This window comes from Natator depressus, chromosome 1 (genome assembly GCF_965152275.1).
Source record: "Natator depressus isolate rNatDep1 chromosome 1, rNatDep2.hap1, whole genome shotgun sequence".
NCBI lineage: Eukaryota > Metazoa > Chordata > Testudines > Cheloniidae > Natator > Natator depressus.
The window spans coordinates 310,252,208-310,271,836 of record NC_134234.1 but is presented as its reverse complement, the minus strand read 5'-3'; the positions used below and the strand labels follow the sequence as shown (position 1 = coordinate 310,271,836).

Here is a 19,629-nt window from a genome sequence, read left to right as displayed (position 1 = left end):
CTTTATTGTATATGGATATTGGCCTTCTTTTACTACACATAAATAATGAGAATAAATATATTTTGTTTACTTTCTTAATAAGTGATAATATTGTATACAGTTTAAGTATACCAAGTGGTCTAAATCTAATTTCTATTCTTTCTCTCTTGGCAGGAATAAAGTGGAACTGTTTTAATGTTATGAAACACTTAATAAAAGGTTTCAAAGACAACTGCTGTTGTCAATTCATCTTGTATCATACACACCCTTTTCAACAATAAACATCACTGCAGCAGTATTTAATGAAGATATGCAGTTCTGCCAAACTTCTTGGTACCACCTACTGTGGAAAGTCTTTTGTTTTAGTTCCTATGTTGCAATTCACCATGGTGTTAAAACAATTAGAGTTCACTGACTCAGCGTAAGAAATATTTGAAGAACACTACTCAATCTCAGTTAAAAAAGAAAGACTGGGAAAAATGCATAATAGAAACTCAAGATACTGAACTAAAAGAACTGATAAAAATATGGTAAGCAGATTCACTAAAATTACTTTTCCCTGGAATCATTGCAGCTCCTATTTTAGATTACATGAACTGAAAGAAAAACAATGAAGGAAAAATACATATTTTTCCTCCTAAATCTGATTAAGAATATTTGGTCTAAAATTTAATTATGCCAAGTTTCAAAACAAGCAAAACCAATAATTCTGATAAAATCCTGTAAAATGTAGATGACATGAGAATAAATAATCTATATAATAACATGCTACATTTCTATGCCTGTCTATCTTCCCTCAAGGTGTTTATGTACCACTTCTAGTGGATGTAATGACAGACATGCTCAAATGGGCAGGTATATACATCACCCTCAAATGGGCAGGTATATGAACTGGCAGATAAGGGTGCAAACATCCTAGGCACAGTATAGGGTTGCTAGGCATCCAGTTTTTGACTGGAACTCCTGGTTGAAAAAGGACCCTGATGGCTCCAGTCAGACCACTGACCAGGCCACTAAAAGTCCAGTCATCGGCATAGTGGGGCAAAAGCAGGCTCCCTGCCTGCTCTGGTTTTGAGTGGCTCCCGGAAGCATCTGGCATGTCCAGCTCATCTGGCTCCTAGGCGCAGAGGCGGCCAGTGGGGCTCCACGTGCTGCCCCTGCCCCAAGCACCAGCTCTGCAGCACCGCAAACCCCTCTTCCCCACCCCAGAGTTCACAACCCCTGTCGGAGCCTTCACTCCCTCTCGCATCCCAACCCCCTGCCCCCAACCGGAGCCTCCTTCTGCACCCAAACTCCCTCCCAGAGCCCGCATCCTGCACCCCCTCCCCCAGGCCAGAGCCCCTTCTGCACCCTGAACCCCTCATTTCTGGCCCCACCCCAGAGCCCACACCCTCAGCTGGAGCCCTCACCCCCTCCCACACACCAACCCCATGCCCCAGCCGGGTGAAAGTGAGAATGGGGGAGACCGAGTGAGAGAGGGAGGTGGAATGCAGTGGGGGGGGGGGGCTCTGAGAAGGGGCAGGACTTCAGGGAAGGAGCGGGACAGGGGACGGGGCATGGGTGTTTGGTTTTGTGCGATTAGAAAGCTGGCAACCCTAGCACAGTACAAAATTATGGAAAGACAGTTATAGGAGCACACCAATGGGAGGATACAAGGGTATCTTTAGCTCTGTGAAAAGAAAAGGAGTACTAGTGGCACCTTAGAGACTAACCAATTTATTTGAGCATAAGCTTTTGTGAGCTTCAGCTCACTTCATCGGAATGCATCCGATGAAGTGAGCTGTAGCTCACGAAAGCTTATGCTCAAATAAATTGGTTAGTCTCTAAGGTGCCACTAGTACGCCTTTTCTTTTTGCGAATACAGACTAACACGGCGGCTATTCTGAAACCTGTCATTTAGCTCTGCGGTTTCTCCAGCATAAGTCCATGCCTGTGATGGAAGGAGACAGGGTTTGGGTCCAACTCCGGTGACCAAGGCACTGGATGTAGTGCTACTCGGCATCCCTCCACCGCATCCTTGACAGCTAGCCAGACCAGCATCTTGTAAATTGTGGCCTCCCTGTCCATGTGCATCATTGGCCCTGCACCAGCCAAGGTTCCTGCGACTAGGCCTTGTTATCACTAGAATCTGGAGTTCCTGGCTCATGCCTGCGAATAACAACGGTCCTTCTGGGTCAAGAGTATAGAGATGCTGCCTGGTAACACCCACAGGCTTCCTGCCCCTGTGTGCATCACCCCATGGCTGTGGGCAGGCACCCCCAGGCAGGTCAGGAAGTGGGGCACCCCCGGGGGAAGAGGCCACGACGGCTTGTTCAGAGGTGGTGGTTCCCCAGGGTATGTGAAGGAGGCTCGTCTCGAAGGGAGAAAGATCCACCCCCAACCTTCAGAGCAGGGGGCGGAGCTTGGCTGGCCAACACAGCAGGGAACAACCCTCCTGCCCGGCGCTCCGCGTGCGAGGGGCGGGGCTCCCCTACATGTGACCTCGGGACCTGCACCCCTGCCGCTTCTACCACGGCCTCGGGCTGGGACAAGACAGCCGTTGTTAGACCCGAGGCACGCGGAGGCCGCTACTGCGCCTGCGCAAGGTGAGGCTCTCCGCCCCCTCTTTTCCCCCGCAACGGACGGCCGCAGCGCCCGCGTGGGGGAGGGAGGCATGCCGTGCCGTCACGTGACTCCGGAGCGCGGCGACTGAAGCCGGGAGTAGAGCGGGTGGGGGGCGTGAAGCTTCCATCGACGTTTCCAGGCTCCTGCCTGGCTTCGGGAGGCCGCAGGTGGCGCGGGCGGGCGAGCGGGCTTCCGCGCTCGCGTCCCAGTCGGGGCTGGGGATGCTCCAGCTCCTGTCCAGAGCCCTGGCCTACTTCTGGAGACGGGCAGAAGGGGAGGGGCCCGGAGAGAAGCGGCCGGCGGCCACAGGTATCGCTCCCTGACTCGTCGCAGCCGGGAGTCCAGCGGGCCCTAGCGCAGGCCTGTGAGGCCAGCTCCTCTCGGCGCGATGCTCCAGCCCCAGCCGCCTGCGTCACTCGCCTCCCTCGGGGAGCAGGAGTCCCTGGGGCTGGTCAGAGCCGAGGGTGGCTCCAGCCTGTGCCATTTGATGGCAGCTGTGCCTTGTGCTGCGGGCAGGGAGATCCTGTCCCTAACTCTGAGCTGGACGGGCCCCTGGCCTGGCGAGATCTCTGCGGGGCAGGGAGAAGGGGACCTGGTCTTAACCAAGTAACTGTTGTCTGGTTTATTTCAACATGCGGGTCAACAGAGGTATGGCCTGCCTGACACAAATCAGCTTGTTGTGGCAGCAACACAAAGACACCACCTTTGTTGTGTCATTTCTCTAGTCTTAGGAGGCAGCGCCTAATGGTCTGAGACAGGATAGGGAGTTTTTTGAAGCAAGGATCTTGTTCCAGAGCTCCAGGACAGCCCTTGGCTTGTGTGATTATGGGCTCTCACATCTTTTATCCTTGGTGCCTCAGATTCCCCATCTGGAAATTGGGATAAAAATGTGTAGCACCTACGTTGCAGGGGTATTATGAAGCTTCCTTTCTGTTTTCAAAGTACAAGATAAAAGGTACTGTTGGAATGTACTTGGTTGTTTTTTTTCATACAGACAGTGACTTGAATATATAGAGCAGTATAAACTGTACACTGAAATCTGAGTACAATATTTATATTCCAATTGATTTATTTTATAATTTATGGTAAAAATGATAAAGTATGCAATTTTTCAATAACAGTGTGCTGTGGCCCTTTTATATTTTTATGTCTGATTTTGTAAGCAAGTAATTTTTAAGTGAGGTGAAACTTGGGGGTACACAAGACAAATCAGACTCCTGAAAGGGGTACAGTAGTCTGGAAAGGTTGAGAGCTACTGTCTTAGGTTATTGGAACTATTTTTCAGAATCCAGTTTTATATATTATTTATGCTGATTGCTTACTGTTCACATTCCTTGCAACTTTGACTTTGAAAATAAATTTCTCAGGTTCTCAGTGTGGCAGTATTTTGGTTGCAAGCACAGTTGGGAATTGTTTCCATTACATGGCATTTATGATAACTACCACAGTTATACATTTTCATCAAAAAATTAGTTTTGTTTTTATATAAGCATATAAACATATTTTCCCCTTTCAGATGATAAAGAGTTAAAAACTGTACAAGGAGTAGTGACAAGATTTTGCCATGATTATGGGATGATAGATGACTTGATTTGCTTCACAAGTGATGCTGTGATGAGCGGTGTGCCCCTGAATGTTGGACAGAAAGTCATTGCTATTGCTGAAGAGGATAAAACATCTAATGGATTGAAGGCGATCAGGGTAAGACATGAATGAGTAGTGCAATTGGTCTAGCATTTTGTATTATGAACTGCCTTTGTAAGGAAACGTCTCTAAAGATTTTTCTGTCTGGGTGATTTCTGAAGTAGGTGTTTTGTATCACTGTGGTCAGGTTGACTTGTCACAGTGCCTTTAATTATTGGGGTCCCACACTACCAAACTTGCGTCCAAAATATTCATTTAACCCTTTTTCCCATTGAAGGTTGTAGGTATGGGCAGGGTAGGGAATGTCCAAAATGCCAGGGAGAAGAGAGGAGGATACATTTCACTGAAATCATAGCTGGACAATATGTAGGAAACTAAGCCTCCTAACTTTTTTTAATTTCAGTGCCTTGGACATCCCAAATGAATTCCCTGTTCCTGATAGGGCCTTACCAAATTCACAGCTATGAAAAACATGTCATGGCTCGTGAAATCTGGTCTTTCGTGTGCTTTTACCCTATACTATACAGATTTCATGGGAGAGACCAGGGTTTCTCAAATTGTGGGGTCCTGACCCAAAAAAGGGAGTTGCGGGGGGGTCACAAGGTTATTTTGGGGGGTTTCAGTATTGCAGAAGTAAGGATGGCACTGACTCCTTTTTGGGTCAGGACCCCTACCATTACACTGAAATTTCAGATTTAAATAGGTGAAATAGCGAACTTTATGATTTTAAAAAATCCTATGACTGTGAAATTGACCAAAAGGGACCGTGAATTTGGTAGGGCCCTACTGATATCGAAGATTAGGACCTGATCCGGCAACCATTATTTGTGAGAAAAAGGAGTGTTTTTGTGTTTGCAGGATTGGGTCCTTGCTTGGCATGTGCTGTAGGATAATACATATATAGATGGCCCTGATTTCGGAAATGGGCATGGGGTTTATGGATTTTTTTTTAAGTGGGATTCTGACTTAGAAATAAAGCAACTGTATAAGAATCATTCTACTGATCAGAAAATGTCATTCAAAATAAAACCAGTAGCAAGTAAAAGTATCTTATTGTCTTGTCCCATTACACTGTTTATTAGAGTAAGTAAAATGACAAAACTGTTTCAGTATAAGTTTCCACATGGAGCAGAATAGGAACACATATCTTCCCTTTATTTTATGAGAGTTGGATCAGTATTCCGTTTCTTTTCAAATTTTATTTGTTCTTCACCTTCTCCAAAGATGAGTGACACACACTGAAATAAGGTGAAAGCAAATTGGATTAGGAACTACTCCCAATTGATATAAAATAAACGCTGAGACACTCATATCTTACTCAGACCTGGGTATTGTTAATCATTTAGATTACCGAATGTTTCTTTAAGGTTGAAAAGTGTATTGGTACCCATCAATTCATATAAGTGTAAATGTATTCATAATAATATCTTTACCTTCCTATATAAAAATGTGTAAGAAGAAAACTTAAATATTTTGCAATAGCTACTGCACAGTGGTATCTGGTATCTGTCCATGTACTTTGATGGCCTACCATCTGAGTGCCTGTAATGGTTATGGATCTAGTTGCACCTTTGTCTCGTCTCTGTGGGTGCTTCTCCCCAAGGTGTTAGGCTTCTTTCATTCACTTGTCCTAGGATGAGATCCCCTGATTTTCCCCGTTCTTAGATTGAGTCTTGGGCTACAGCCTCCTGTATATCAACCCTGATTTCTCTACATGTGTGACTGGGCTTAGCACCCATAGCTTCCCTTTTGGAGCTATGACCAGTGACCAGAAAACTTTCTTAAAACGCTGTTTAATCTCAGCAGTAGGCACACAGCACAACATAAGAGAGAGCAGATTTTAAAACAATAAAATCATGTATACCAGTGGTTCTCAAACTCTGCATTGGGACTCCAACGTTGGTCACAACCCCGTTTTAATGGGGTTGCCAGGGCTGGCAAAAGCCCAAGCCCCACCACCTGGGGTCAAAGCCAAAGCCTGAGGGCTTCAGACCTGGGTGTGTTACCTGGGGTTCTTTCAACCCAAAGCTCTTGGTAACTTTTACTCTATGCGAGGTGGTGTCAGGAAATAAATCAGAAGACACACGACCGTTCGACCCATAGATGGCTGGCACAAACAGGACAACACAAGGGTGCTTTTGCTTAAAGCTAAACTTTACTTAGTCTCAACCACTTTATACACCCGTCCGCAACAGGTTAGTAAAACACCCCCAGTCCTTGATAATTACCAAAGTTGAGTGTGGTTCTCGAGTGGCACAGCGGCAGCCCGTCTGCCGGTGGGGAACACAAGATGTATCCAGAGGGAGAGTCCAGTCCTGAAGAGTCCCACTACCTCAAACTTTTTCCCCCATTTATACATTAGTAATAGAATGACATGTCCCTTAAAGCAAACTTGTTAAGTTAGCAGTTTCAATGGTCAAGCGAGAGGTTCCTTCTGATTATCGATTAACCAGGTGTGGGTTTTTCCAGAGTTTGCAGCCTTGAGGCCCCAGTGGACATTCCTGGGGCACACCCTGCTCTTCTAAAATGCATGTATCAGCAGCTTCAACACAGTTCTTATCAGGAAGGATGCGGCGCCAAGCTGCCTTCTCTGTGGCACCCAGAAAACCCATTCTCCTCCTGCCTTGGTTAAAGTGAGACTGCTGAATGGCCAATTTACAGCCTGCTGACTTGGCTGCTTTTAGCAATAAACCATAGTAGTTTCAGGCACTTTACTGGTTTGCCAAAGTCTCCCCGTACAGGTGGTGGGGCTCAGGTTACAGGCCCTCCTGTCTGGGACAGAAGCCTTTGGGCTTCAGTTTTGTCCCCACCAGCCTTTGGAATTGGCCCCCCTGCCCAGGGCAATGGGGCTCGGGTGGGCTCAGGCTTTGGTCTCCCCTTTTGGGGTCATATAGTAATTTTTGTTGTCAGAAGGGGGTTGCAGTGCAATGAAGTTTAAGAACCCCTGATCTATACTCAACTATTTTTCCTAAGGCTTACTATTCCCTAGAGCAATGGTTCTCAACAGGGGGACCATAGCCCCCTGGGGTCCATGAGCCTTTTCAAGGGGGCCACAGGGCCCCGTGGCTGAAACCCAGAGCCTGAGCCCCAGCGCCCCCCGCGGGGCTGAAGCTGGGAGGCGTTTGGCTGAAACCCTGATCCGCGGCGCCCACCATGAGGCTGAAGCTGGGAGGCATAGGTGCTCCTTGTGGGGCAGAAGCCCTGAGCACATGGGCACATTTGGGGACGTGGAGGCTTTTCCCCTCCTCCCCAAACTGCAGCGCAAGGGCATGGCAGTCCCAGGGACAGCTCCACATCTCCCGTCCCCCCCATCTCTTCTCCCTGCCCCCTGGCCAGGTCGGAGGCAGTGTGGGGCAGCTGCTGCTCTGGCTGGTGCCATGGAGAAAGCAACGGAAGCATTCCCTCGTCTCCTGCTGGTGCCCCGGGTTGAAGCTACTCCTCAGTTCCCAGCCCCTTTTGCTCTCGCAGAGGCAGCTGGTAAGAGCCACCTGGGTGGGGAGACCTGGCTCTGCGGCTGGCAGACCCCTCTAGGAACCAGGACTGCAGGGGAGCCCTCCTAGCACACAGCCCCTAATATCCCTCTCCCTGCACCCTGAGGTTATGCCCTCTCTGCACCCTGAGCTACCCCCATGCCTGAACACAGCCCCAGGTACCCCTCTCCCTGCGCCCTGAGCTACCCCCATGCCCACACACAGTCCTGGCCACCCTACACCCAAAGCCACCCCCTGTATGCACACAACCCCAGTTGTACCTTGAGCTACCCCTTGTCTGCACACGCCCCTAGCTACCCACTCCCTGCACCCTAAGCTGTGTTCAAACTTTTTGAGCTAAGCCCCCCACCTTTGAGTTCTAATTTTTGGTTGCACCCTCCCCCAACCCAGACAGGCTGAGTGGCCTGATGAGGTGAGTCGGGGGTGGAGGTGGCATTCCCTCCCTGGACCCCGCCATGAGGAGGTGGCTTGAGCCCTGCTGGCCCCTGCCCACTCTCCCAAAATAGAAGTCAAAGTACATCTATGGCCAAGGCCTAAGTCCCCCTTCCCCCCTTGGAATTTCTATAACATGTTGAGGTGGGCCTCAGAGAGGAAAAGATTGAGAATCCCTGCCCTAGAGCTTTGGAAGGCCTGACTGCTGTGTGTGCAAGTGAGTGGGCTGATTGTGAAGAAATTGAGGGAAAGTAGGCACTACATTGTTTTGCATATATTTTGAAATAGGCAATAATGGTGTAATATCTGTTGAGTAAATGCTGACATTTTACTAGGAACCACAATTCATAATATTTGATTTCTGTTGTTTTGGGGCAGGGTTTACAGCAGTACAGAACTAGCCTGCTGAATGTGCTAAGGGTCCACAGGAGAATTAGGTCCAAATCACCTAAATCTTAGGTGATTCATACAGGGTACCTGCCTCTGAATACTTTTCTTTCGTATGCAACCCCACCCTACTCTGCAACACTAGCAGGACATTTTGATCAGTTGCCGGCAGTAACTTAGGATGGATTTCCAGTCATAGTTTGAGTTGTTTTGTGGAGGGTGCATTGCACTATGGTAGTGAATCCCCCCTTGAAGCTTGGGATGACCCTTTTCTGTGACTCTTATGGACTTCCCAAACTACCATTTGATTATAGACTATGTTCTGAGATCATATCTCTTAACCTTCTTTAACCCTCGTAGTATGTTCAGACTCACTTTCTAATTCCCAAACTATTTTTCATAGTGGGTATGCCATCTTAATACAAGGTGGTGGTCCATGAGAGAAATACTATATATGATTGTATAATATCCCTATAGAAACTGCAGCAGTTGCTTGCCTGAAAATGTCATATTTGGTAAGTATTTAGGGTGATATTTTGAAAAGTACATGGCATTGGCCAAACTCTTCTCCCATTTAAATCAATGGCCATTAATTCCAGTGGTAGAGTTGACTAACACTTAAGTGCTTTTGAAAATACCATCTTTTCTGTATTTTTACCTCTCATTAGTCCAATAACTACTGTATTGCTGCCTTAGTACAATTTTTGTTTCATCTCCCCATGCATTCTTTTTCTCCTCTTCCTACTTTGCTCGGTGTGTTTTCCTGCTGTTTGATTCCCTGCACATGCTGGCTAGTCACCTTGTCCTCTTCTCCCTTGGATATCCCTCTCATGCTGCTTTTAGCAGCTCTAGCATTACCAGAGGGTCCATGCTCAAAGGGTGGTGCTTATTTCCTCTTTGAGTAGCGCACAACCCCAGGAGAGACCGCTAACATGGCTCCTCCTTCTTGGTCTGTGTGGTGGTTTGTGGGTGTTTTTTGTTTGCTACTTTCTGAAGAAGTGTCTGGAGGCTTGTAAAGAAGGTCCAGAGTATCTAGTGCTTAACAGACTACCAATGGTGTATCGATCACAGCTTGGATAGCACTGTTCAAGCACATTGCTGCAATCTTCTTCCCTCTATGCTGCAGTGCTGAGGGTTTAGTATGTCCTGTAAGTAATTGCGGGGAAGAAGTGAGGAAACTTACTAGCTGCAAGAGTTGTCTATTGTGAAACAAGGATATGTGAGTTAGTTGAGTGTTCTACAGGTTTTATTTATTTATAAAACAGGATCTGGACTTGTATGTAAACTAATTGTGTTTCTTTGCTTGGTTTAAAAATCTATTTAAAAAATTAAAATCTACTTTAGTAATTATTCTTTAGGGAAAAACTTGTATCTGTTCAGTGCAGAAGTTAGAAGCAAGACTTCTGATAAACAAGCCATTAAAAGCTTTGCAACCTATGAATAATGGTTAATATTATATAACTGTGGTGCACTTAACTCTTCTGCTGGGTCTTTGAGCTTGTTGTCTCTGTACACTTCACCTCCTGGGATGTGCGGTTGCTGAAAAATTAAGGCTTAAGCCACGATCAGCCTTTTAAAGGGACACTGTCAAGTCAAATTATTTTTATGTAAATAGCTTTTTAGATGGTTATGATCCTATAACCTTTCTGAAAATGAAAACTGATTATTTTTTTTTGTCTTCAAACCTGCATGCTTTCTCCAGTGTTACAACCCTCCTTTTACAAGCTCATTTCTAGGTAAAACAATAAAGTTTGTTTACAGATCATGTTAGTTCCTGTGCCCCAGATTGGTGATAACACAGCAGTGCTTGAACATGATGAAAGTCTACCTGTATTCCCTTTTATTCATTTTAAAAGAAAACTATGTAATGGGATATTTATTACATATGTGAGTTTTTATTATATCACTGTTTAATACTAAAATATATTTCACTTTGCTTTCCTTACAGTAATCCCATATCTCTTTACTTCCACAATACCTGCTTGAGTATTTTTCCCCTATCTAGTCCTTTTGCATGCCCTGACCAATTTCTTACACTGTGCAGTTTCCTCATATATACCCAGACACGGTTTATTGTGAGAGTCTAGCATCAACTGCTGCTTGGAGGTGTAAGGGGCTTTTGGCCAGTGACATCAGTAACTATTACTCTTGAGGTGAGAAGGGGGCTTATGAGTGCTGGAGACCTCCTTGAGGAGGGGGGAAATCCTTGTGGGATGAAGGAACTCTCCTGATAGATCAGTGACTTGTGTAGTGGGGACTTTGGTCTAGTGACAACAGTGACTCCTTGGAAGCAAGGGCATGGTTCTTAAAGCTGCAGCTGCTGCTTAGCCCTTGTAGGGAGTATTTCTCTCAGGCCACTGAATCCTAATTCTACCCTAAGCTTCCCAAGTAATTAAGGAATCATTACTGCTTCCATGGGTCAGACAGCTAAGAAGCCTATGGTATCTGCTTCTTTCTTCTAGCACAGCAGAAGACTGGTTGTGTTTACATGACCCTTCTCAGGCTGACATTTTGCAAACTGCAAAAATTAAGCTGCAAACAGCTCCAGCCTGGAGCTGTTTACCTGCTTAATAAAATGAAAGAGTACATTTTAAAAGCACGGAGGTAAAAAACCCCATTAATTTAAAATTACCAATTGTCACTTGAATGTCCCTTTTAAATTTTTTTATAGTGTATAAACTGATGACAAATGGTAAGAATTCTTGCGTTTACTGATTCACAGAATGGGAAGTGCTCTAGCTCCAGTCATTTTTTGCACAGAATTAAAGTGTTTGGAAACAAATTCTCTCCCAATCTGCCAGGAGACCCTGTAAGATACTGCCTTGATCTTAAAGTGAGATGGACAAGGCAGATAGATTAATGAACAACAATAGTAAATATCAGCACTGGTGCAACTAATTGAAACAATTGTTTGTGACAGTGAAGTTCCTTAGCACCTTTATATCATTGTTACTGCTAGTGATTCCTTTATTTTTATAGTATTTTTAATCTTTTGTGGTGGGGGAAGACATGAGTTTTTGACAACTAAAATGGGTATATAATCCTGTAAATAGTAGTTTTGGTTGGCTATAAAATGTAGTTTAAAATACTTGAAATCTGGTACATCACACAGGACATATTGAGTGTATTTTTAACTTTGCTGCTAACCTAATAATTTGTGAAGTAGAAATATCAGCTATGGGAATATTGTATTTTTGCACTCTTTAGGTAGAAGCTGTCTCAGACAAATGGGAAAACTATAGCAGTCCTACTTACGACTCTTCTGAATTAAAAACTAAAATGTTAATTGGCAATATTACATCTCTTACTAAAGATGGTGGCTATATTAATAAGACAACTTCTTTTGCCATGGACCGGGTTTGTGAAGGTATGACTTGGAAAAAAAAATCTTGATCATGTTCATAACCATTTTAATGGTCTCGAAAGTCTTGTGTGTTAAGTGTCTAGTGCACAGTACAAGAATTTATATTTCAAATAGCAGATAATCCTTATTAGAGTAAAAGTAATAACTGGGATGAAGACAGCTGTTTTTTTTCATATTTGTGAGTGCTGTAAACTGAGCTCTAAGTTACTTTCATTGAAAGTAGGCTTGCTTTGTGTGAGAGGTAATTTCTTCTCACAGTTAGTGTAGCCTACCCTTACTCATTTTAAATATAGAGAAATTAGTGAAATTTAATACGTCTTTTTGAAAATAAACATGTTGGTATATAAAAAGGACTGACTCCTAACTTTGACTCAGGGTATCCCACACATTTCATATTAAAACCCTATTTTCAGACGGGGTTTTACACTTATCCAAAAAAAAAAAAAATGTTGCTACAGGCTGAAACTTGTTGTAAAAGGCCCCTTCCTGAGGGAATGCAGCTGTGTGATTTCATAATTATTGTGTTAAATCTACAGAATCTACAAAATTAAATCTACAAAATAGATTCTGTTTCAGGTGCTATTTTTCACTACTGTAACGTGAACTTTTAAAATAAATTATATCTAAAAATTAGGATTATTTTATTTTTTTAATTTGTGGCTAAGATTTCGCCAAATTTATAATACATAAGTTGTAGTCCAAAGTCTGTTCATCTTTGTTTTATCACTGTGACTCCTGAAGTTTACTGTTGAGTGGGAGTAAAGCTGTAACACAAGTAAAAGTATTAAGTATGTGAAGCTATGGCTATCCGACAGCTTAAGTTGACATAAATTATGTCACTTAGGAGTGTGAAATAGCCATGCCCCTGAAGGACATAATTGATGTCAACTTAACATTGTCCACACTGATGCTTATGTCAGTGGGAGAGCTGCTCTTGCCAACATAGCTACCGCTGCTCACGGGGGAGCGGGGCTGGGTTAATTAAACTGACAGGAAAGCGCTCTCCCGTTGTCTTAGAGCAGCTACACTAGAGAGCTTACAGTGGCAGAGCAGTAAGCTCTCTAGTGTAGCCATAGCCTGAGTTTGATGATGCTTTGACCTTTTAAACAACTCCCCTATAAGTGATTAGCAAATGTTGTTGTGGCTTTCTTTGGATCACAGTTTGATCACAGATCTTTCATTGTTGCTAGCCATCTGAAAACTTATAAATTGTAACATTTAATTACATTTTAATTAATCTTCATTGTTTACTGCAATGAACTTTTAAAAATCCTATTTGACACTTAGTAAAATTCAGTAACTTTTTTTTTTTTTTTAAACTAGCTTTAAAATCCTCTGTGTGGCCAGCTCTGCATAGGTTTCATGCTGCTGGCTAACATGACAGCTTGAACAGTGAATGTTTCTTCACAAAGTAGGGTGGGATATCCAAAGCCACTTGTGTAGACACTTGGCTCTTCCATGTAGCTGTACTGACTTCAGTGGAGTTCTGCGCAGATGTAGGGGGCTTCCTGTGCAGAATTTATTGCCAGATTAGGGCCAACATTTCTGTGTCTTCAGAATGGTACTCCTTAAACTGTGTTAAGTATTAAAGACAAAGGTTTATCCCTCGCAAGTGTAATTTATGAATTAAATTCCCTCCTCCCCTGTCAAAAAGTTGCTGCACTCCCAGTGAAGTCTCAGCCTGTTGCAACAGTCCATCAGGCAACAGGGTAGGAGCTCATGGACCTGCTTTTTGGTGGACACAAAAAATAAAGTTAAAGTTAAGTGCTGAAGTTCTCTGTATCTCCTGTTACGTGTAGCACTCAATATATAGTGTTGTAATAAGTATACTTTTAACACATTTTAGCAGGTAACTTTAAAGTTCCTTAAATTATGTCAAATCACAGTGCCCTCTTATAGCAAAAACACGACATGCTTCCACAAAGTTACGCAAAGTGTCTTTTTATGACAATTTAACTTGCAAAAATGTCACTGTTTTTATAGGCTTCAAACCTTGTAAAGGTGACTGGGTGCAAGCTGAATATTTTATTAACCCAACAACATGGAGCAGTGAAGCAGTTTCTGTAAAGCCACTGAGATATAAGCGAGTGGACAAAGTATGTATTTTGCATATTGCTCTGGGCATTTGGCAGGGGAATATTCACGCTGTACTGTGGGAGGAAAAATGGCTGCTTATCTTTGTAGATCTACTACAGTGTTGGTAGTGCCCTTTGTTTTCAGTTTTTATTTTATTTAATTTTTTCCTGGGAATTTATCGGTGTTTATTACTACAACAACAAAAACTACTGAAAATCGGTGCAAAAACTATTAATAATTTTTCTAGGTAAATATCGGGGTTTATTTTGGTGGACGTAAGGACGGAGAAAAAAGTAATCAGTAGATTAATGCTTTGAACGGAATTCAGTGTGGTTTGCTGTATAACTAAAACAAACTCAAAACAATGCCACCTTTGAGTTTAAGAAAACAATATATCTCTAATCCTTAAATATAACATAATGTTGAAACCATTATCTGCTAACAGCTTGAAATGTGTACATGGTAGGCGTAAGATTTATCAATATGTTCAGATGTACGTGCACTTCAGAGCTTGCGTGCGTGCCCATTTGTTTCTTGTGTGTATCTTCCAGATTAATACATAGCCTTACTTCAGCAGGCAGTTTTGCATATACACACAAACTAATGTATTATCGTAATACATATATCTCATGCAATGTATTGTATTTTTCCTAATAAAGCAAGTTATTTTTTATATATTTGGATAATACAAAAGTAGGATGAAAATCGGGGGAAAAAACGAATAATAGTTTTTGTAAAACCCAGGATTTTTTGGTTTAAACTGAAAATGAAGGGGCTTAAGTATTGGACAAGTTTTCATCTGAAAGATAAAAGAAAATTAAGTTCATTCTAATGCTCATGAATTGATGTAGGGTTATTTCTAAAACAAAGTTTGTGTGTGTGGTGGCAGGGGGAGTTAAATGTGTCATATGGGAAATTTTGTTATTTTTATTGGTTGGGTTTTGTGGTTTTAGCTACCAACCACTTGTTGAGAAGGTAACAAATACCCAAATCATACTGTCTGTACACAGACCTGCTCAGAATTAAAACATCTATACTTACATACACTTGATGCAAAACTAATGAATATCATTTATTCAATGGATGTGCTTATCATTACGTTTGCTTTAAAAGTCTTCCAAACACTCTGGGTTATAAAAGGACGCTTGTCTTTTTTGGTGAGTGAAAATGTTACTATTCCTTCTTGAGTCACCACATATCCAGTATATCCACAAATAAGTCTTTACAGGTGTTATGTCAGTTGAGTGTCCAATTAAAAGATAAAACTGTCAGTTTACCAATATGGTGAAAAGCTTTAGGTTTTACTGTTCTCTCGATTCCATTACACCCATGGAAGGGTGAGGGAACTCTTTGATGGCTATGGTATCTTGAAGTTCAATAGCCAGCCATAAATGTACTATAGCATACAGTTAAAGCATGATTTTTACCCTGCACATGTAGTTGCTTGTGTTTGGGTACTTTTAAATTTAAGGAAACACTAAGGTGATTACTATCTATACTAAATCTATAGACATACTGTGAAATGCCTGGGTGTCAGTTTTCTTCAATAATAAACATATAGGATACATGTACTTTTCTGTGGTGGTTGTTTTAAAAATTAGTGCCTAAGCAAATTTAAGCATGTGACATGTAATAAGACTAATTGTGTAAATGTTACAGGTTCGTATTTCCAGTGTTTGTGGAAGAATTGGCGTAATAGATGACAGTATATTTTTCATTCTGGATTCTCTGAGACTTCCTGATGGTTATTCACCTCGTAGACATGACCTGGTCAATGTGGTGGTTGTGGAGAGTAACCAGTCATGTTACATTTGGAGAGCACTCTGCATGGCTCCCTCAGACAAGAATGGGTAACAGGAAACTTCTCATGTTTGAAGTTAAACATAACTCTTTTTTAAGAAGGGAGAGGAAATAACATGATTTATGCTCCCACAACTTCTTAAACCAGTTTTTAAAAACCCTCATTGAGCCCTAGTAGGAGGTTCATTCTGACCATGGTTCAGTTTAAATTGGTTTAAAGGGACATGCTGCAGAACTGTGTTCATCGCCTTGAAATGCTTCCTGTAGCACTATGTCCTACTAATGGTCACTTGTGATAGCAACATAATACAGCTGTTTTGGTGTTCCTAAAGCTCCTGCTTATGTTGTTGATACTCTGTACTACCTTGCAGTTAATTTGTAGTCTTCCTTATTTTGTTTTCTAAATTTGTCATTTTTACTATTTTTGGATGAAGTCCCTATAGTAAACTGGTGCTTTAATTATCTGTTTTTAAAAACAGAGTTCATGGGTTGTCTTCTACTTGCCAATTGTAGCATCTTCCCCAGTATTGTAAAAGGTAGGGATGAATATCTGTCCACTGTCATAGCAGTGGGAGACATCTAGTGGGGGTTGGGTGGAATTTAAAAAACAAACACAAACTTTTTTATTAAAGAAAAGCTGCACTGATTTTTTTTTTTCTTCTGTTGCCTTAGATAACTACAGAAAATTCATTTCAATCAGAATATGTAATTTCAGGTATTTTTCATTACTGCTTTGAAATTTCCCTCAATATGAGTTGAACATCTTTGTAATACCAAGGGTGTTAATGATAATTTAGACATAGCCAGAAAGTTGCAATCACTGACACTGATGGGAAACTGCAGGTGGTGGTATTTTTTGATTTTGGTGTGGGTTGTGTTACCTTCTTTTTAAAGTTTAGGCTGAAATCCGCAGTCACCTTAAAAATGTTGTAGACATACATAAAGGGACTCCCATGAAGCCAGCAGCAGAAGAAGGAAACTTGAGAATTGTCCCAACCCAGTCATTTCACTTTGTACCTGATTCTAAAGCTTCTCCTGGTATTGGGCCATAAGAAGTTGCTCATGGAAAAACTGCCCTCTTTGCTGATTTTGGTCCCTGGTTTAACTCCCAGTGAAGTCAATAGGAGTCATTCCATATACTTTAGTGAGAGTTGGACCAGGCCTTTGAGGATGAGTAGGTTGGTTCCAAGCCGTTACAGGCTACATCCAAGATTTTGACCTCTCTAAAGAAAGGCTGTGTATGTGTAATACATATATATATAATATATATTTTTAAATCATTGCTTCCCCTAGTAAATGCAACTTAATAGCTTGGGGGTCATGGTAGATGGCTGAGAAAGCATTTTTGGACTTCTGTACTCAAACACTGAGGGAAAATTCTTAAGTTTTGTTGGATCTTTAAATGTAATATTTATTTTTATATTTTCCTGAGTCTAACCATTTAACTTTGATTCAACACAGTGTCATGATTTTTACAGACTATCTGCCACTAGTGAAATGAACTTGGATGAGTCATATGAAAATTTAATGAGAGACAAAGGAGGACTGGAGGTGTCAAGAATGACTAACTTTGGAACACTTAAGCTAGGGGAGAGTAAAAACATGGTCATTTGGATAGAGTAAGCTCTCTAAATTATTCTCTTACAACTCTTTCCCTTTTGACTGTGTTATTTCTTCTTCTTATACCATTCCTGACACTCTGAATTTCAGACCTTGCACATATCTGACAGGATCAAAGTTGAGTTGCATTCATGTTGCTCACCTTAATGGTCACCATTAAACATTCAACCTTTACAAATAGATGGCACATCATGGACTCTGTTCCCACAGCTATTTCCTAGTCTAAATACAGAGGAATATTGTATAAGCTCTGATGATCTGTTATGCTGTACTAGAACCTAATCCATGGGTTCTACTTACATTAGCTTATATTAAAACTTCACAGATAACTTAATCCAGTGGTTTATTCTTTTTATTTTATTTATTTATATTTATCTTATTTTAGTTATCCTGAAAATTCTTCTCAATGGAGTTGATATCCATGCCATGCTTCAGTGAGGGTGGATTTATTGGAGTGTAACTGAATTTGATTCTGTCTTGATTTGTGTGTTCTGTATTGCAAGTAACTTCTTTTTCTCATAAATGTTGTTTACATATAACTGTTTAATTGTTTCTAGGAATAAGGGAAATGTACCACATTCCTTAATCAGCTGCAGACTAGCTGGCTGGGAAAAAGAGAAGCAGTTTAGCTTTCAGTTGCCTGAAAAAGGCCAGAAGACTCCAACAACATTTTTGTCATCATCTGTTCCTGTGAAACAAGAGAATTTGTCAAAGGGGAACATCAATTCACTCAATGACAGTAGCGAACCTATGTGCCAGCCACTGAATAGCGCATTTGTTATGAATAATGGAACCCCACCAGGTATGTGTGAGATACATACACGTATGTAATGTCTAACTCTTTAAAGGCCTGTATGTTCCTTCAGTAGGACCTTGCATGCCCCACTTGTCAGTAAATAACATAAGAATGGCCATACTGGGTCAGACTAATGGTCCATCTAGCCCAGTATCCTGACTTCCAACACTGGCCAGTGCCAGATGCTTCAAATGGAATGAATAGAACAGGGCAGTCATCAAGGATCCCTCCCCTGTTGTCCAGTCCCAGCATCTGGCAGTCAGAGGCTTAGGGACACCCAGTGTAGGGGTTGTATCCCTTACCATCTTGGCTAATAGCTATTGATAGACCTAGCTTCCATAAATATATCTAGTTCCCTTTTGAATCCACTTAGTTTTCACTTCAGCAACTTCCCCTGGCAACAAGTTCAACAGGTTAACTGTGCATTGTGTGGAAAAAGTACTTCCTTTTGTTGGTTTTAAACTTGCTGCCTATTTCATTGGGAGGCCTCTGGTTCGTGTGTTTATGTGAAGGGGTAAATAACACCTCCACTTTCTCCACACCATTCATGATTTTATAAACCTCTGTCATACAGTAATTAAAGCTTACTGTTATCTGTCTGTTTACTACAGAAGGAATTAATCCTAAGGATCCAAATTTAGCAAGAGAGAATAAAGATCCTGGTAGCAGAGAAGATGAAAATCTGTGCAGTGGAGAAAATGGACAAAGTGTGGAAGAACGGCCAATAGTTGAGGCGGAAGCTAGTGGGGAAATCTTCATACCACCTGAGGGAAAGACTTCCATTGTGATCATATGTACCGCAGTGTATGTGTGTGTTTGTTCTTTTTCAGCTGCTATGCCAAAGGAAGCTTAAGGATGAGATATTACCCTCAGATTTGCAGGCACAGCTCCAGTTGACTGCAGTGGGAAGTGCATGTGTATATGTGAAGGCAGAATTGGTCCAATCCTTTTTGAATTTACAAGGCAGCAACATAATGCTTTAACTTTTAGGTCAGTCTGCCTTTTAAACATCTAGTTCTTCTTCAAGTGCTTGCTCATATCCATTCCCATGTAGGTGTGTGCACAGCCCGTGCACAGTCACCGGAAGATTTTTTCCCTCAGCGGTATATGTCGGGTCGGCTCAAGAACCCCCTGGAATTGCATCGTCATGGTGCTGTATATAAGGGCCTGCCGACACGTTTCTCCCCACCCCCCCCCTCGGTTCCTTCTTTCTGCCTGTAATGGTTTTTGGAACTGCTCATTTTTGCTCTGCAAGTACTCCCCAGTGGACTTTTCTTGTGCTTGTACTTTTTCCTGTAAATAGTTATAGAAAAGTTTAGTAGTTAGTGTTACAGTTAGTGTAGTGAAGGATCCCGCTTAACAGGTTCTTTCCCACCCAGGCATCGGGGCATGCCTTGGTTTCCAGGGTGTAAGCTGTGTGAGCTTGCCATAAACCT

At 42.3% G+C, this 19,629-nt stretch overlaps 1 protein-coding gene across 1 annotated transcript in view; it reads left to right on the top strand.

The window, feature by feature from the left end:
- Positions 1 to 2,804: 2,804 nt before the first annotated feature.
- Positions 2,805 to 19,629, top strand: part of MOV10L1 (Mov10 like RNA helicase 1) — an 82,704-nt gene continuing 65,879 nt past the window's right edge. The window contains exons 1-8 of the mRNA XM_074942381.1: positions 2,805 to 2,892; positions 4,100 to 4,284; positions 11,745 to 11,904; positions 13,885 to 13,997; positions 15,637 to 15,827; positions 17,256 to 17,396; positions 17,955 to 18,199; positions 18,805 to 18,997. Of these exons, the coding sequence (XP_074798482.1) occupies positions 2,805 to 2,892; positions 4,100 to 4,284; positions 11,745 to 11,904; positions 13,885 to 13,997; positions 15,637 to 15,827; positions 17,256 to 17,396; positions 17,955 to 18,199; positions 18,805 to 18,997 (1,316 nt within the window). The remainder of the gene's footprint in view (positions 2,893 to 4,099; positions 4,285 to 11,744; positions 11,905 to 13,884; positions 13,998 to 15,636; positions 15,828 to 17,255; positions 17,397 to 17,954; positions 18,200 to 18,804; positions 18,998 to 19,629) is intronic.